The 19,449-nt window shown below is 39.5% G+C and overlaps 1 protein-coding gene across 1 annotated transcript in view; it reads right to left on the bottom strand.

Annotated features, from left to right (window-relative positions):
* The window catches only part of HYDIN (HYDIN axonemal central pair apparatus protein), a 375,249-nt gene that overhangs the window by 342,554 nt on the left and 13,246 nt on the right, over positions 1 to 19,449 (bottom strand). Inside the window, exon 2 of the mRNA XM_057314225.1 lies at positions 12,005 to 12,128. Coding sequence (XP_057170208.1) covers positions 12,005 to 12,128 — 124 coding nt within the window. The remainder of the gene's footprint in view (positions 1 to 12,004; positions 12,129 to 19,449) is intronic.

Here is a 19,449-nt window from a genome sequence, read left to right as displayed (position 1 = left end):
ATTCTCTACATAGCTGGATTAAGACTTTCTCTTAGATGTGACCCACCTTTGTTAAGAAATTTCATGGTATACCCCCATGAAATAAAATGTGGGACCCCTGCCACCAAGGACCTTGAGAGGCAGAAATACTCTGGATGTGACAAAGAAATCAAAGTTGCTGACTGCAACAGAGGTTGCAGGGAAAAGAAAGAAAGAGGGACACTAAGCAGCCAAAGACATGGTTTACAGCTGTTTGGCGGGGGCATGCGTGACCCCTTACATCTTCAGGAAAGCTGCTTCCTCCATTAAATGCACAGCGCAAGGTGAATCTTTTGTGGAAATCCACCAAGGAACTGAGCTCCTTGTGCAGGTCAACCAGGGATGGGATTGGAAAAGCCTGAATACAGAAGCCACAAGGGGTGCGGGGGGCGCAGAAGAAACAAGCAGCCTGGAGACAGCCTGACACCTGGAGAGAGCTCCTGACTCCGTCAAACTTGGGATGACCAACTTGGAGCGGTTTGTGCAGAACCTTTCCAATGTGAGCATTCCAAGGACGCCCTCTGGGCCAGGCCAACTCTAGACAGGCTGGAAAAGGCAGGATTTGAATCAAGTTTCCCTAAACTTCCTAAGGCTAGGGAGGTCCCAGTTGACAAGTGAATTATAATTAAAAGAGCACATACACTAACTATTCAACCTTTCGTTTCTGAGTGTGACAACTTCCAACACACAAACACAGACACAGACACACAAGTACCAACAGGATATGCTAAAACTAATAAAAATGCCTCCTGACAAGTTCGATCCCCCTCCTGATCAATAATTTAAGTTCTTCACCATAGTTTACTTAAGAGCTTGCCTTCCTTTGTGCATTGAGGAAGATATACAGCTTCGCCCCGGCTCCTGTGTAAGCCCTCGAAATTAGCTGCCTTTCCACTCGAAGATTTTCATTCTGATCCTGTACTTTTGCAAGGGAGAGGAAAAGCAGCAGAGCAAAAGGCTCACTTCTGGGACTCCACTCGCCCCCATTTTCGGCCTCCCCACCGATGTGCACGCAATGTGGAAGAATTGATCAAGGGAGGACGTGTACGCTTGCAAAGTCTGGGCCCACTGAGCTCCTCAGCTAAGACTAAATTATGTTTTCAATAAATTCAACTTGGACTTTCTATTCTTGTAGTCTTAAAAACAGTAGAAATAAATTTATTGAGAATATGATCTCATCTCCAAACATTCACTTGGTTCACGGTCTCCTAAATTAGAGTGCAAATTCCAAGAGTCAGATCAGAATCGCCTTTCAGGCTAATAGGCTTAGAATAAAGCAGTATAATCTAGCTGTGTTTTAGAACAAGACATGCCTGGATTTTAATTCCAAACCTGGTCAGGAGTCCTACTAAGGCCTTTGGTCCCAGTCCCTGTGAATGAGGGTGTGAAGGAGGAATCAGGGATCTGGGCTCGAAAAACGAAAAGGGGGCAGAAGTTACAACCAAGTTGGTGCAGGCAGCAGGGAGAGCAGGCTGAGGGAGAAAGCGCCAGAGCTGGGTACAGTGTACATTGAGGAGAGAGTTCTACACTGAAATAGAAGTTTGGAGTCCCTGAAGTACACATGGTATTTAAAGCTGTGACAGGATGAGATTACTAAAGGAGTGATGGCAGGGAGAGGAATGTCTGTATGTCCACGGGTGTACCACACTAGCATGAAGTTGACCGGCCACCACATTCCCTCTCCCCCACCTACGCTCAGTCCATCCGTCACAGAGGAAGTTTCTGTGCTCCTCCACGGGAAGCCAAAGTGGTTTAGGACAAAGTGTAGAAATTTCAGGCTTGTAGGTAAGAGGGCCTTGGGCTCAGCTCGGCCACTTCCAAGTGTATTACCTTGGGCAAATCACTTAAACTCAATGAACCCCCATTTCTTCATCTGTAAATTGGAGATCACCACCTCCCTCTACCGTATCTGTGAGTGTTAAAATAAGTAGAATAAAAATAACTTGTAAAATACCTTATCCTTTACAAATCATTATCATTCACCTCGTTACAATCTCTGATAAGCAAGGGGAGAAAATGTTGTGCTTCTGTTAGTGATTACATAGAAAGTTTAGGACAGTATCTGCCAGTGTTTAAAATGTACATACCCTTTGATGAAGCAATTCCAACTATCCTAAAAAGAGAGCTGCACAAGCATAAAGATAAACATGTTGGACACTGGTAATAATGAGAAATTTGAAAAAAATGTGTATCAGTAACAGATCAGGTAAACAAATCAGGGTACATTCATGCTTTGGAATGCCAGTTGTTAAATGTAATGAGAAATTTTATGTGCATTGATATGAAAAGATGCCCATGATATTTACGTAAAATAATAAACTGCAAATAACATATAGAGTATGATCCAATTTGTTTTAAATTTCATATATTCATATTTCACATTTTGATACACACATGGCATAAAGACTAGAACTGTTGATAGCGGTCACTATGTGTGGCTGAGGAGTTCATGTCCCTCTGAGGAACGTGACTGATGTTGGAGAGAATGGCTTTCACTTTCTCCTTTTTACACGTTGAAGACTTTGAAGTTCTATAACAAACAAAAGATATTTTAAAGACATACTCCAAACTAATCCCTATGCCCCAAGGTCTTTAAGAGAGTGGGTGCACCAGGAACATAGAGCATACATCCAAGTCCAGAAAAAATGTCTCTGTTGGGTTCCTGGGTATATTTCAGTTCTACAAGCCACGGCTTTCCCTCCCACCAGTCCACGTGGTAACACAGAAGCAGTCCACTGAGGGGGAAACACAGGCCCCAAAGTAGGGACACGTTGGGAAGGAAAAAGGAAATGCAAATGTATTCTGAAAACAGATGATATCTGGAAGACAAAGTGTGTTTGGCAGCAAGAAGGAAAATCACAGGAAGAGGAGAGAAAAGCAGTAGAAGAGAAACAGCCAAAGGAGGTGGTAATTAAGTGCGAAGCTGAAGATTTCCAAGGGATTTTTCAGCTTTGGCAAGAGTCAGGCCTCTGGGCAATTCTGCCTAAGTGTGTAGACATTGCTTTACATTTCTTTTTTTTATTTTCAAAGATTTTATTTATTTATTTGAGAGAGAGAGAGAGTGAGAGATAGCATGAGTGGGTGGAGGGGCGGAGGGAGCAGCAGGACCCTGGGATCATGACCTGAGCCGAAGGCAGATGCTTACCTGACTGAGCCACCCAGGTGCCCTTATTTCCTTTTTTTTAACTAAAATTATTTCATTAGGGCAGTCAGCTCGAGACCATGATATCCTGACACTATTTGTTAGCAATGTTCCAAGGATTTAAGTTTTTGAATAATTTACTTAATTTCATAGTTAAATAAGACTTGAGGTTAGTCCTCTCATTCATGTTGATATGCTTCCTGGCGTGGGAGATAAAGGGTAGCATCACTTCCAGTGGGGAGGAAGTTGTGTCTAATCCACAGACTGTGCCTCACCACCTCCTAACACTGTCGCTCTTCTTCTCCGGGCTCTGGAGCCCCCCATGGGTCACTGGTTGAGTAAGCAAGACAACCATCATGGGAAATGCCTGTGACCATCAAGAGTCATGCCACTTCCCACCTCATTTACGGTGTCTGAAATGTCCAATAACAAAGAGATTAATTGATGGATTCTTTTGCACTAAATTGCTTGCTGTTACAGCTGCTGAGGAGGTCAGAGAGCACCCAGGAGCTATGACCATTCCTGCAGGGAACAGCTGTGGGGGGGAGAGGCCAGCTCCCCTACCCAATGAAGGACAGAAGAACTTATGTCTGTCTCAATCCTTCCTGTCATACCCACGACAGTTCAAAGACAAGATGACAAAAGACAGGTTTTGCATTTGGTCCTAAAATAACTGTTTAACGTCGCAAAATCTGAACCAAAGCCAAGAATACATTATGATGCCTCCAATTATCAGTTCTGTCTTTGGAATAAGATGTATACAATACACCACACTCAGGGTCAGGAAACAAGTCTTTTCCTCTAGACACAGTCAAAACCTTCCTAGGTCTCATAAAACAAACAGGGCTTGTGATACGACTTAAGTTTAACAGGGAGCTTTTGGATTACATGAGTTCTAGACATTGGATATAGAGGGCCAAGATTCCAGACACCTATATACCAAGTTATTTTATATACGTGTGTGTCTGTACATGTATGTATGTATAGGTATACAGTGTATGTATACATGAGTATATACATACACGATATATGGAATAATAAATTATTTACATAGTCCTTTCTACCTATATTATTATCTCATTTAACCACTTGGAAGACAGAGTTCACTTGTAAGTATGTCAGTTGCCTCTCTCAGATAAAGAATTTTTTTTTTAAATGAACTTTATTTTAGGAAAATGTTATTCTACAATTAGTTCATTTGAATCTAAATACAAACAAGGTCCACACATTGCTTGACACACACACACACACACACACACACACACACACACACGCACACACACACTCCCCTAGCCCTACCTGCTAGGAGGGTGAGAGGGGCTGGGGACAGTGACACCCAACAGCAGTAACACCTGATCTTGGTCTCTAAGAACTATTCTCTGCTAAAACGAACCAGAGAAATTGCTAACCCAAGAGTTAGAGCAAGGAAAGTACTTGCACTTGGGACATCTTGTGCTGGTAAATGAGGAAGTACTCAAAGTATGACGGGACAGACACAAAGGCCAGATTGGTGGGGCTCCTGCATTTCTAATCTGAGAAATCTGAGCATCAAAATAAATAATGACTGTAAAAAATTATAACCCATTAAATAAAATGAGAATCCATTAATTTGCTGATATAAATAAATGAATAAAATAAATGTTTGATGAAGAACAGGATATTTAAATATTTCTAAAGCACCTCCTCATTAAATACTTCTTAATTACAAAGAGAAAAGGCTAACTTCACAGTGAAGAAGTCTGATAGACTCCACCATAATCAACTAATCAAAATGAACATTATTAGTAATGGGACAAATCAAAATCAGATACCACTTGACATAAAGATACAAAAGGAAGGACTCCTGCTACAAAGGATGTTATTAGTACAATTGGACATCAATGTTAATTTCTTTTTTTTTTTAAGATTTTATTTTATTTTATTTTTAAAGATTTTATTTATTTATTCGACAGAGATAGAGACAGCCAGCGAGAGAGGGAACACAAGCAGGGGGAGTGGGAGAGGAAGAAGCAGGCTCATAGCGGAAGAGCCTGATGTGGGGCTCGATCCCAGATCGCCGGGATCACGCCCTGAGCCGAAGGCAGACGCTCAACCCCTGTGCCACCCAGGCGCCCCTAAAGATTTTATTTATTCAACAGAGAGAGAGAGACAACCAGCGAGAGAGGAAACACAAGCAGGGGGAGTGGGAAAAGAAGAAGCAGGCTCCCAGCAGAGGAGCCCAATGTGGGGCTCGATCCCAGAACTCCGGGATCACGCCCTGAGCCAAAGGCAGATGCTTAACGACCGAGCCACCCAGGCGCCCCTCAATGTTAATTTCTTAAATTTGATGACACCCTAAGAGAGTGTCCTTATTTATGGGAAATGCAAAGTATTTCAGGTATTTTGTTTTCAGGAGTGATGGGACATCAGGTTGGTAATTTCCTCTCAAATGGCTTGGGGGAAAAAGTAGTTTGTATACTCTCCTTGACATTTTTAGTAAATCTGAGATTATTTCAAAGTAAGAAAAAAATTATACAATTAAAAAATACTTTTTCTGCATCTATTTAGAGGATCATATGGTTCTTATCCTTTCTTTTATTAGTTTGGTGTATCACATTGATTGATTCACGATGAATGGATAAAGAAGATGTGGTGTATATATACAACGGAGTATTATTCAGCCATAAAAAAGAAGGGACAGAGCACCATTGCAGGCCATTTTAAAGACTTGGGCTTTTACCCTAAATCATGTTGGAAGTCATCGGTGATTTTTTGGAAAGAGGAATGACTTGCATTTTAACAAGATGGCTCTGGCTGCTGTGTTGAGTACAGAATGAGGGGGAGAAAGCGCAGACCCAGAGAGAACAGTTAGGAAGCTACTATAATGACCTACAGGGGAAATGATAGTGGCTAACACAAGGGTGATAGCAGGAAGGGTGGCAAAAGTGGCCACACTATGGATAGCTTTAAAAGTAGAGTCACCAAGATTTGCCTAAAGGTCCAGAGATAGGTGAGAGAAGACAGAGAGAGGTCAAAAATCATCCTTAGGTTTCGACCTAAGCAGCTAAAAGGGTAGCTCCATCAACTGCTATGATGGAGACTATGAGAGAAGCCAGTTTGCGGGAAGCTGCTCAGGAGCTCACAGTTTTGGACAAAGTAGGTGTCTATTAAACATCCAAATGGAGAAATCAAGTGAATACGTGGTTCTGGAGTTTGGAGAATGGTCTAGGCTGAAGACATATATTTGGGCATTGTGGTAGGCAGAACAAAGTTTCCCCAAAGACGTCCATGACCTAATCCTCAGAACCTTTGAATATATTACCTTCCATGGTGGGGGAAAAACAAAAGACTTCACAGATGTGATTAAGGGTATGGACTTTGAGATGGAGCGATTATCCTGGATTAAATGACTGAGCCCAATCAAATCAGAGAGGTCCTTAAAAGCAGAGAACTTTCTTGGCTATGGTGAAAGAGAGAGAGCTGATGAAAGAAGAGGATCCAAGAGATAAGACTTCAATGGCTTTGAAGACACAGGAAGGAAACCACCAGCTAAGGCATGTAGAAAGCCACTAGAAGCTGCAAAAGGCAAAGAAATGCATTGTCTACTTGAGGGTCCAGAAAGGATACAGCCCTGGTGACAGGTTATTTTAGCCCAGAGAGACCATGGCAAACTTCTAACCTAAAGAACTATAAGATAATAAATCAGTGTTACTTGAAGCCACTAAATTTGTGGTCATTTGTTACAGTAGCAATGGAAAACTAATGCAAACATCATCAACATATCTATAGTATTTAAATCCACTAGGGTGGGATATTGGTAGCAGAAAAGAGAAGAAGCCGGACTGAGCTTTGGCAAATTTAAATATTAAGTCAGGAAAATGAGGAAGACCCAGCAGAGATGACTGAGAATGAGTGGACATGAATAGGAAGAAAAAAGAGAAGAAAGCAATGTTCTAGAAGCCAAATGAAGAGTCTGTGTCCCATGCTGCTGAAAGGTCAAGTAAGATGAGGAAAGAATTGGGAAACAAAACAGAATAGGGAGAGCATGCATGTTCAACGCAGCTGATACACAGAGAAAGGATATACACAGAAGGAAAAGAGTGGACCCTGGTCTTCACCACTCAAGCAGCTTGGATGGGGGAGGCACATGAATGGTACCCAACCAGAGCACCCATATTTTCACACACAGGGATTCTAGAGTCTCTAGCCAACTTGGCCCAATGAGAATCCTGGAATGTTTCCAATCAGATCAGCACTCTTTTGCCTGGGAGATGGAAGGAGTGAAGGTCAGTAGCAAGAAGAGGAGAGCAGAAGAGAAAAGAACAGAAGGACTTTAACTTTCCTTACAGACCTGCACAATTTCTTTCCTTCTACCATACACTACAGTCTTAAGATCTCCAAGGCTCCAGCTTGTTAAAAGGCATAAGCTCTAAGGCCAAGAGAGTTAATATAATATCTCAACACCAGGCACTAGCTTTTTCTTAGAAAAAAAATGATCTCAAAAAAAACAAAAACAAAAACAAACAAACAAAAAACCACACAACCTTCCAGGACCTGACATTTCACATCAGCCAGAGCTTCAGATGACTTTCTGTATTTTGCCTTCTTTCACCTCAAAACTCAAGGTTAGGTGGCCATCTATAAAAGACTGATTGAAGTCATGCATGGAAGATTCTTGGAGCCTGAGACAAATATAGCCTATGTCACACTGCCTCACACTGTTACAATTATTTGTTTACCTGTTTATCTTTTCCACTAGACTCAGAAGTCCTGAATAAGGTGAGACTGTGCCCTTGCATCACTGAGTTATAAGAACAGTAATTCATTCACTTCTCATTTACTCAACGAATCATATGTGTCAGACATGGCACAGTTTTTAGGCATTTAATCTTCACACAACCCTATGAGATGGGTATTATTTATGCCACTTCCCAGATAAAAAGACTGAGATTCAGAAAGGTTAAGAAACTTACTTAATGCCCATGTTAAGTTAGAGAGTGGCAGAGCTGACCAATGCCAAATTCTGTGCTGAATAAAAGCCCCTACAAAGATGTTCACATCCTAATTCCTGGAACCTGTGAATGTTACCATATATGGAAAATGGGACTTTGCAGATGAGATTAAATTAAGGGTTTTGAAGTGGGGTGATTATGTTGGGTTTTCCAGATGGGCTCAATGTAATCACAAGAATCCCTGTAAGAGGGAGGCAGGAGATCATACTGAAGAGCAGCCGATGTGACAACAGAAGGAGTAGTTGATGTGATTTAAGGAAGGGGCCATGGGCCAAGGAATGCAGAAAGCCTCTAGAAGCTGGAAAAGCTGAGGAAACAGATTTTCCCCTAGAGTCTCGAGAAGGAACCCAGACCTGCCAATACCTTGATTTTAGACTTCTGAACTTCAGAACAGGAAGACAAGAAATCTGTGTTGTTTTAAGTCACTAAATTTGTGGTCATTTGTTAATGACAGCAATGAGAAACTGACACAATGCTCTTTGCCTCTGTCCTCATATGGCCTTTACATCCCCAGGACCTAAGGTGGTCAATAGATATTTGCTAATTACTGAAGGAGGAAGAGATTCTCCTCCAGGATGTCTCCCACCTGGCCCTACCTGAACTTCTAACAGGAAGAATCTAGCCTTCCTCAGAAAGAAGGAGGCAGAAGCAGCCCTGGTGTATCTGGGCTGGTATGTTTTCCTAATTGCTAAATTGAATGGATGGTGCTAGTAATAATCTGAAGCTCATTCTATGTCCGTAAGTGTGCCCTTGGAATACAAGACAAAATGCAACTCTAATTTACAGCTGTGATTTAGAGCCATGGGGGGGGGGGCTGGAGGGACATAGAGGAGGAGGGGAATTAGCCATTTTTAGGCCACCAATTTAGGCTCTTTTTTCCATGTCCTATAATGGTACATTAAATATCACAAATGATTCAATTGAAATTATATAAGCAGCATCAGTAAAAAGATGAGCTGAGATCATATTTTATAATCTAATTCCTTAAATTATTTCATGACAAACTGGAGAAACAAAAACACACATGCACACTGCAAATGCACAAACTCTACCTTCCTCTTTCTCTGAGATCCTCACGGCCCTTTCTTTAAACAAGGAAGACGATATCAGTAAGGAAACAGTTTTCCGAATTAATAAATTCAATATACCTCACAGCTTAGCTGCTTAAGAAATGAAGAGCTGGAAATCTGCACATTGCTTAGATTTCGCAAATGGCTCCCATGCCATGAAGCGTTACACCCCCCCACCCCACATCCCAGTTTCTCTAGCCACGTTAAAATCCTACACTTTGAAAGCAAAAACTTCCAAACAGCTTTTGATCTTTTGAGAACAAGCACTACATAAGCATAAAGACGTTTACAATCCCAACTAAAAGCAATCATTTACAACCGAATCTCAAATTCACATATGCTTGTATTCCATAATCTACGTGTAGTTGACATAAATTGGGTAGACCTAAGGTAAAATCAGTCACTGCCCTTGGTCTAGACCTGATTAGACTGGCAATTCCCACGGCATTCCCAGCTTGCTGGTTTTGCAGCCAAGGTTCCCAGGGGTCCTGAATAGCTTTGGAATCTGAATAAATCACGCACATTAGGCGTCCACTGAAACCACCAGAAACTCAATTTATTTGTGACCCGAGACAGGATTTTATTGCTTCTCAGATTAACAGTTAAAAATGTTTTGCTTTTCTGCCTCGGGGGTGTTAGCTTGATGTATGAGGCAGGGAGATTATTAAATCTTAGGTGCTTCCAAAGATGTAAATTAAACCATAGCACCTCCTTAGCCACCTTCCCTGGATGAGCTGCAGATTTATTATTAACTTGTCACTCTTGCGTGCTCATCAAAACAAGCAGACCATGATTAATTACACCTATATCTTTAAGGATACCTGTCGTTTCAGCTTTTTGTGCACAGGATATTACAAAGTCTCCTGATTTCCTCGCAGAGCAATATATAGCACGAGGACTTTTAGAGGCGAGACGAGAATCACAGTCCTCTCCTAATCATTTCCATGAATATATTTGAAAGAAAGGTGGCATGTATGTAATTATTGTTCTTTCAGTTTTCAATGACATTGCGCTTCATTATGGCTTCCCTTGCCTGTTCACAGATGGCACATTGGCTGACTGTTCATCTGAGCATCTTTCAGAGACTTTGAAGAGATCCAGCACTAAATGGATATATAAACTCTAAAACTCTCTTTTCAATTCTGTCACTTGCAATTCAATTCAACAGATACAATATTTACTAGGTTCATGTGGCAAGAAGCAGATGTGACTTTATTCATTCATTTCTTCATCCAATATTTATTTCACATCCTAGGTATACCATTCACTATTAAAAACAGTGAATAGTCCTTGCCCTCATGGAGTTCATAGCCTTGTTACCCTCCACCCCTTCTAATGTAAATTTGCACAAATCACTTCCAACAGAAGTTTGCACCAGAAAAATGAGTGCATCTCTTCTAACATAAGTTTGCACAAAGTAGACATTAAATGGAATCAGCATTAAGACATCACACCCCCCGCTTCTGGTCCAATGTGGCCTGCAGGACTGAACTGCATGGAAACCATGGTATTTCACCTCTTTTTGTTCTCCCTGTACCAAGCATAGCACCAATTACTGGTTTACTAAATAATCACAGAAGCACAGAAAGTTTTCAAAAGAACTTTAGACATTCCTACCTGGCCTCCGATTAGCCATAAGAAAAAATTCACATTTACCAGTTTAAACTGTAGGATAATTACTGTTTTTGTTTTGTTTGTTTTTTCCTAAGAACTAGGTTCCTGATAATATCCTTGTCTCTTTCTAAAGTTTTTATTATGACATTGATAAAAATAAGAAAAAGATGAGATAATGAAATAATGAACCCCCACATACACATCACGTAACTTCAGAAATAATCATTCTGTCATTCTTGTCTTTATCTATCACATTTCTCTCCTCTTCACTGTTTTTGTTTTTGAGTATTTTAAAATAAATTCCCACTATCATACCATTTCACCTCGAAATGCAACAGAATTTATCTCTGACAAATAAGATTTTTTAAAAACATATATATAATATCATTTTAATACTTAACAAACTCACAATAAGTCTTTAACACTTCTAATATCTAGCCCATGTTCTGATTGACTAACAAAAGTCCTTTTGGAGTGAAACAAGGCCCAAAGTCTACATACTGCGTTTGGTTCATGTGTCTTTCTCCCTAAGTCCTTTTGAATATCACCAAAATGATCAATATTTGAGTTTTACCCAGGATAAACAAATCCATTCAAACTTAACATATGCTCCTGGTGAAACCTCATGTATGTAATGTTTCTGAGGACAGGGTGATCATTTATCATTCAAACGAAGAAACTCTTGAGTGAAAGGGGGATGTCATTAATAATGATACTGGTGTAAACTAAGACAAATAGTCACTGTACCAGTAGCAATATCAGGAATGAAAGGGAAGATCCAGTTTCTGGTTTCTACTTGGGTAGAGAGAGTTGGAAAAGAGCTAGGAAGAATGTCCCTCCCAAACTGACAATTAAAGAGAGGGAAAAAAAGTTGAACAAAATGCAAATGAGTAACTTTTCCTAGATCCATCAAGGTTAAAGTTGAGGAAATGCCAACTAGTCCCAAATCTGGGTTGAGACAAGTGCCTACAGAGAGACACTGAGTGCAAGCACTTGTTTACTTGGGGCAGGTGAACACTGGGCAGAAGAATTCACCTAGAATTATTAACAAAATAGTGGAGGCTAAGTATTGGCTGGTGGCACAACATGAAGCCCTAAAGGCTACAGATATAAGCGGAGTTAACGCCACTTGCAGGCTTCTCTCTCTGCAGATACCAATGGGCACTCACAAAAAATGATGGCAAGAGTCCTGAGAAGGCATCCCTCATGCATGTTGCAGGCTTAAGGGTGAGGAAGAGCAGATGCTGCAGGATGGCCATGGAGCCCAGCCCAGATTCTTCTTCTCCATCTCCCCTATAAAAACAAAAACACAAACAAAAAAAATCACTGGTGATGTGGTGTAAAAAAAAAAATTCAAGGGAAATAACTTCATAATACCAAGAGTCAAAACAACCAACAGAACCAAACCCATATATAACACAGATGTTGGAGCTATCAACATTTAATTTAAAATAACTACAGGGGTGCCTGGCTGGCTGAGTCAGTGGAGCATGCAACTCTCGATCTCAGGATTGTGGGTTCGAGCTCCACATTGGGTGTAGAGATTACTTAAAAATAAAATCTTATAAAAATTTTTTTAAAAAGTAAAATAACTACGAAAATATGTCAAAGACTCTAATAGAAAAAGTGAACAACCCTCATTGTCAGATGAGTAATTTCAGCAGAGATGGTAACTAAGAAAAAATCAAATGAAGATGCTGGAAATAAAAAACACAGTGTTAGAGATCCAGATGGTCACTGGCGGGTTCATCAGTAGACTTAACAGAACTTAGGGAAGAATTAGTGACTCGAAAATATCCAAACTGAAAAGAGTAAAAGACAAAAGAGTAAAAAATAAAAAGAGAATTTAGCATCTAGGAAATATAGGACAATATCAAACCATCTGACAGATACGCAATTAGAATTCCAGAAAGAAAAAAAGAGAATTGGGTAGAATAAATATTTGAAGGGATAATGGCTAAGAATTTTCAAAAGTAATGGCATCTATTAAACTACAGATGAAACCACCAACCAAGATAAATATCCAAGCCAAACACAGACATATCATATCCAACTTCTGAAAACACAAAACGAAGAGAAAATCTTGAAGGCGAAGGGCAAAATTATGAAAGAGAAATAAACATAAGAATTAAAATAGCCATCATGTTAGAAACATGCAAGCTAGAAGACACTAGAGTGACATTTTTTGAGGACTGAATGAGAGAGTGGCGTCATCAAGATGGAGTAGGAGCTTCCAGCCTCCATTCCCCCACAAAAAAACAATTAGATACTTATCCATGAACAAAAAATAGCTCTGGGAGAGTTCAGAAGTCCACCTAAGAAGCCTCAGCAACAGAGGTATCTGTGTGGTGCAGTTGGTTAAGCATCCAACTCTTGATTTTGGCTCAGGTCATGATCACAGGGTTATGGGATCGAGCCCTGCATCAGGCCCCTGCTCAGCGGGGAGTATGCTTGAGATTCTCTCTCTCCTCCCTCTACCCCTCCACCCATCAAATAAACAAATAAATCTTTAAAAAAGATGATGAAGAAGCAGCTTTAGCAGCACAATAGAGCAAAAAAGTCCTAGAATAACCATACTAAAAGGGCAGGAAGAAGTTTCATTTTGCCTGCATCATCCCATCCCCCAGGCTGGCACTGTTCTGTGCCAAGAGGGAACTCCCCAGCCCAAGAGAGGCCCTAATGCTGGTAAAAGGAAAGTAGGGTGAGCAACAAGTTTCACCAGCCCTTCAGAGCACTGCACAAAGAAACCACTTCAGTTTCACCCTACCCAGAAACCAGCAAAGCTAAGACCTCTAGAAATGGCTAGGAACAGAGAACAAGGGCAGGGGCTACCGGTGTCAACCATGCAGTGTGAGCAACCGTGGTTCCTAGTGGCCTGCTCTGCAGAGGACCACAAAAATCTTCAGTTCTAAAGACCTCAAGAGCCCTTGCAGATGCTACAGACCCCGGCCCTGGCTTTCATCAATGAGAATCTCATTACAGACCGCAGCAGACTGCTTCACAGAGGACCCCAGCAGCTTTTCTGTTGCTGAGGAATCCAACGGCTAGCACGGCAGATTTTGCCATGAGATTTTCACCCCACAGGTTTTCATGCTCACAGATACCAGCTACCTGAGTCCCTCCATGCTCCCTCCCCACCAAAACCCAGGATCTACACTGCTAGCCTCAGCCTCAACAGCTATGTGCATGCAAGATGGCAGCCTAGGGCCCCACAGCCACTCCCCAAGGCTATGCATGTACCCACATCCAGCTACTGCAGCCACACAAGCACATGTGGACAGTTAAGGCCCCCAGAATTGCTTGTAGACTCAGAGATGGCCCTGACTCCAGTAACTGTCTACACTGCCACAGGCAGCCCAACATAAAAGCGCCTGAATAGATAAAGCAAATATTAACAGTCATAAAGGGAGACACAGACAGCAATACAATAGCAGCAGGGGACTTTAATACTCTATTTTCATCAATGGATAGATCATCCACACAGAAAATCAATAAGGAAACACTGGCTTTAAATAACACATTAAATGACATGGACTTAATACATATATACAGATCATTCCATCCACAAGCAACAAAATACACATTCTTCTCAAGCACACATGGAACATTCTCCAGGACAGATCATGTTAGGCCACAAAACAATAAAATAAATAAATAAATTTAAGAAGACTGAAATCAGATCAAGCATCTTTTCAAACCACAGCGGTATGAAACTGGAAATCAATTACAAAAAGAAAACTGGAAAATTCCAAAATTATGGAAATTAAACAACATGCTATTAGACAACCAATGGATCAAAGAAGAAATCAAAAGAGAAATCAAAATATACCTTGAGACAAAGAAAAATGGAAATACAACACACCAAAACATGTGGAATAAAGCAAAAGCAGTTCTAAGAGGAAGTTCATAGCAATAAATGCCTACCTCAAGAAACAAATCTCAAAATCTCAAATAAACCACTTAATCTTAAGCCTCAAGGAACCAGAAACAGAACAAATGAAGCCCAAAGTTAGTAGAAGGAAGGAAGAAACAAAGCTCAGAGTGGAAATAAATGAAGTAGACTAAAAGGATGACAGAAAAGATCAGTGAAACTAAGAGTTGTTTTTCTTAAAAAATAAACTAAATTGACAAAAGTTTAGCTACATTCACCGAGAAAAAAAGAGAGGTGGCTCAAATAAAATCAGAAATGAAAGAGGAGACATCACAACTGATACCAGAGAAATATAAAAGATCATAAGAGACTATTATGAATAATTACATACCAACAAATTGGACAACCTAGAAGAAATGGATAAATCCCAGAAACATACGACCTACCTAGACCTAATCATAAAAAGAGAACATCTGAACAGATTACTAGTAAGAAGACTGAATTAGTAATAAAAACCACCAAACAAACAAAAGTCCAGGACCAGACAGCTTCACTGGTAAATTCTACAAAATACTTAAAGAAGAATTAATACCAAGTCTTCCCAAACTCTTCCGAAAAAACTGAAGAGGAAGGAACACTTCCAGACTCATTTTACAAGGTCAGCATTATCTTGATAACAAAACCAGACAAGAATGACACAAGAAAACTACAGGTCAATATCTGTCATGAACATAGATGCAAAAATCCCCAATAAAATATTAGCATACCAAATTCAACAATATACGAAAGAATTTACACACTATGATCAAACGGGCTTTATTACAGAGCTGCAAGGATGGTTGTACATCTGCAAATCAATTAATGTTTTACACTACATTAACAAAATGAGGGTAAAAAATCATATGATCATCTCAATAGATGTAGAAAAAACATTTCACAAAATTCAACATCGATTTATGATCAAAACTCTCAAGAAGTTGGGTATAGAGAGAACATACCTCAACATAAGGGCTATAAATGACAAGTCCACAGCTAACATCATATTCAATGGTGAAAAACTGAAATCTTTTCTCTAAGATCAGGAATAAGACAAGGATGCCGATGCCCACCACTTTTATTCAACATAAGTCCTAGCCAGAGCACTTGGCAAGAAAAAGAAATAAAAATCATCCATGGGGCGCCTGGGTGGCTCAATCAGTTAAGTATCTGCCTTCTGCTCAGGTCATGATCCCAGGGTCCTGGGATGTGGCAGTGTTGGGCTCCCCCTGCTCAGTGGGGAGTCTGCTTTTCCCTCTCCCTTTGCCCCTCCCCTGCTTGGGAGTGCGCGCGTGCGTGCACACACACTCTCTCTCTCCCTCTAATAAAAATGTTTTTTTAAAGTCATCCATATACAATGGAATATTACTCAGCTATCAAAAAGAACGATTTCTCAACATTTGCTGCAACATGGACGGCACTGGAGGAGGTAATGCTAAGTGAAATAAGTCAAGCAGAGAAAGACAATTATCATATGATTTCTCTCATCTATGGAACATAAGAACTAGGAAGATCGGTAGGGGAAGAAAGGGATAAAGAAAGGGGGGTAATCAGAAGGGGGAATGAAGCATGAGAGACTATGGACTCTGAGAAACAAACTGAGGGCTTCAGAGGGGAGCGGGGTGGGGGAATGGGATAGGCTGGTGATGGGTAGTAAGGAGGGCACATATTGCATGGTGCACTGGGTGTTATACACAACTAATGAATCATCGAACTTTACATCAATAGCCAGGGATGTACTGTATGGTGACTAACATAACATAATAAAAAAACATTAAAAAAATAATAAAAAATAAAGTCATCCAAATTGGAAAGAAAGAAGTAAAACTGTCACTATTTGCAGATGACATATTATATACAGAAAATATGAAGACTCTACCAAAAAACTGTTAAGAGTTAATAAAAAAATTCAATGAAGTTGCGGGATACCAAATGAATATACAAAAACCTATTATGTTTCTATACACTAATAAAAAACTATCACAAGAAAAATTAAGAAAACAATCCAATTTTCAACTGCATCAAAAAATAAAATAAAATACCTATCAATAAATTTAACCAAAGAGGTAAAAGACCTATACACTGAAAACTGTAAAACAATGATGAAAGAATTAAAGAAGACACAAACAAATGGAAAGATATTCCGTGTTCACAGATTGGGAGAAAATATTTGCAAATGATTTATCTGGTAAGGGGTTAATATCCAAAATACATAAAGAACTCATACAACTCAATAGCAAAACAACAACAACAACCCAATTAAAAAATGGGCAGAGGATCCGAATAGACATTTTTCCAAAGAAAACCTACAGATGGCAAACAGGTACATGAAAAGATGCTCAACATTATCTATCATTGGGAAAATGCAAGTCAAAACCACAATGAGATATTTCCTCACACCTGTTAGAATGGCTATTATCAAAAAAACAAGAAATAAGTGTTGGTGAGGATGTGGATTAAAGGAACCCTCATGCACTGTTGGTGGGGATGTAAATTGGTGCAGCCTCTATGTTTTACTCCACTGAAACAGTATGGAAGTCCCTCAAAACATTAAAAATAGAGCTACCATATGATCCAGCAATTCCACTTGAGTTTTTAATCTGAAAGAAATGAAAACACTAACTCAAAAAGATACCTGCACTCCCATGTTCCTTGCAGCATTAGTCACAATAGCCAGAACATGGAAACAGCCTAAGTGTCCAATCATGGATGAATGGATAAAGAAGATATAATATTATTCAGTCATTTTAAAAAAAAGGGACATCCTGCCATTTGCAACATGATGGACCTTAAGGGCTTTATGCTAAGTGAAGTAAGTCAGATGGAAAAAGATAAATACCATATGATCTCATTTATATGCACAATATTAAAAAATTTTTTTTAACAAGCTCATGAATACAGAGAACAGATTGGTGTTTGCCAGCGGCAGGGTTTTTTGGTCTGTTTCTTTTTTTTTTTTTTAAGATTTTTTATTTATTTGAGAGAAAGAGACAGAGCTAGCGAGAAAGAGCTGGAGCAGGGAGGAGAGGTGGCTGGACTCAGGGCTGCATCCCAGCACCCTGGGATCATGATCTGAGCCGAAGGCAGACACTTAACTGACTGAGCCACCCAGGTGCCCCAGTGGCGGGGGTTTTATATATATACATATACATGGTTAATAACACTGTGTTATATTGAAAGTTGCTAAGAAAGCAGATCTTTCACATCATAAGAAAAATATTATAACTGTACAGTGATGAATATTAACTAAACTTATCATGATAATTTCATATATATATATTGAATCATGTTATACACCTGAAACTAATGTCATGTTATATGTCAATTATATCTCAATTTTTAAAAATAAAGCAGAGGGGCGCCTGGGTGGCACAGCGGTTGAGCGTCTGCCTTCGGCTCAGGGCGTGATCCCGGCGTTATGGGATCGAGCCCCACATCAGGCTCCTCCGCTATGAGCCTGCTTCTTCCTCCCCCACCCCCCCTGCTTGTGTTCCCTCTCTCTCTGGCTGTCTCTCTCTCTGTCGAATAAATAAATAAAATCTTTAAAAAATAAAAAAAATAAATAAAAATAAAATAAAAATAAAAATAAAGCAGAAATCGAGGAGCTAGAAAAAACAGTAAGTAAACCAAAATAGCTGGTTTTTTGAAAACTAATCAACAACACAGAAACTGCTGACTTTTAAAAGATGAGAAAGCACAAGCACACAAAAGAAACAAGGTCAAAACAGGATTTTTGTAAATCATGAGACTATTTTGTACAACTATATGAAATAAACAACATCCTAAACAAGTGAATTATGTAAAAAGAAATATAGAAGTAGAAAGTCATAAAAGAGCTCCGCTACCAAAAAGACGCTAGGCTCAGCTGATTTCACAAAGTCTACCAAACCTGTAAAGATCAGATGATGTTAACGCTACTTAAATTATTTCAGAGCATTGAAAGAAAAAATATTCAAATTATTTTTATAATGCAAATTTAACATCGATTCCAAAACCAAACACTGCATAATAAAAGACAACTATAAACCAATCTCATTTATTAATATTAATGCAAAAATTGTAAATAAAATATTAGCAAACAGAATCCAAAAATCCATCATGATCAAGTAGTATTTATTCCAGAAATGTAAGAGGGGTTCAGTATTTGGAAATCTATTAATTAATCATTTTAACAGAACTAAAGAGAAAAATATACTCATCTCCACAGATTTTAGCAATGGAAAAACAACATTTATGTTTTTTAAAAGCCTCAAAATATATATATAAATAAAAATAAGAAAATAAACTTAAAAAAATCAGCAGCTGATATAATGGGAACAGACCAGGACAACAGTTCTCCAACCACAGTCTGTGGCTCCAAACCAAGACCTTATTTATTTCTATGCTATGGCAATAGTTTTACTGATGATGGCAATAGTTTTACTGATGCTGCAAAAGCCGTGGTGGGCAGAACTGCTGGTAACTTAGCACAAATCAAGAGAGTGGCACTAAACTCCTCTCAGGAGTCACTGTATTCTTCAACACACATGTTCATAGTGGTGGAAAAAAGAGCGATTTTTTTACTTAAGAATGTCCTGGATGAAGTAGTAAAAATTATTAAATTTATTAAGTTTCAACTCTTGAGTCCATGCCTTTAATATCCCAGATGAAGAAATAGGAAGTACGTAGAAAGCACTTCGTAGGATGGCTGTCACCAGGAAAAGCATT

This window comes from Ursus arctos, unplaced genomic scaffold (assembly GCF_023065955.2).
Source record: "Ursus arctos isolate Adak ecotype North America unplaced genomic scaffold, UrsArc2.0 scaffold_19, whole genome shotgun sequence".
NCBI lineage: Eukaryota > Metazoa > Chordata > Mammalia > Carnivora > Ursidae > Ursus > Ursus arctos.
The sequence above is the reverse complement of the archived record's forward strand: the minus strand, read 5'-3'. Positions and strand labels throughout refer to the sequence as shown.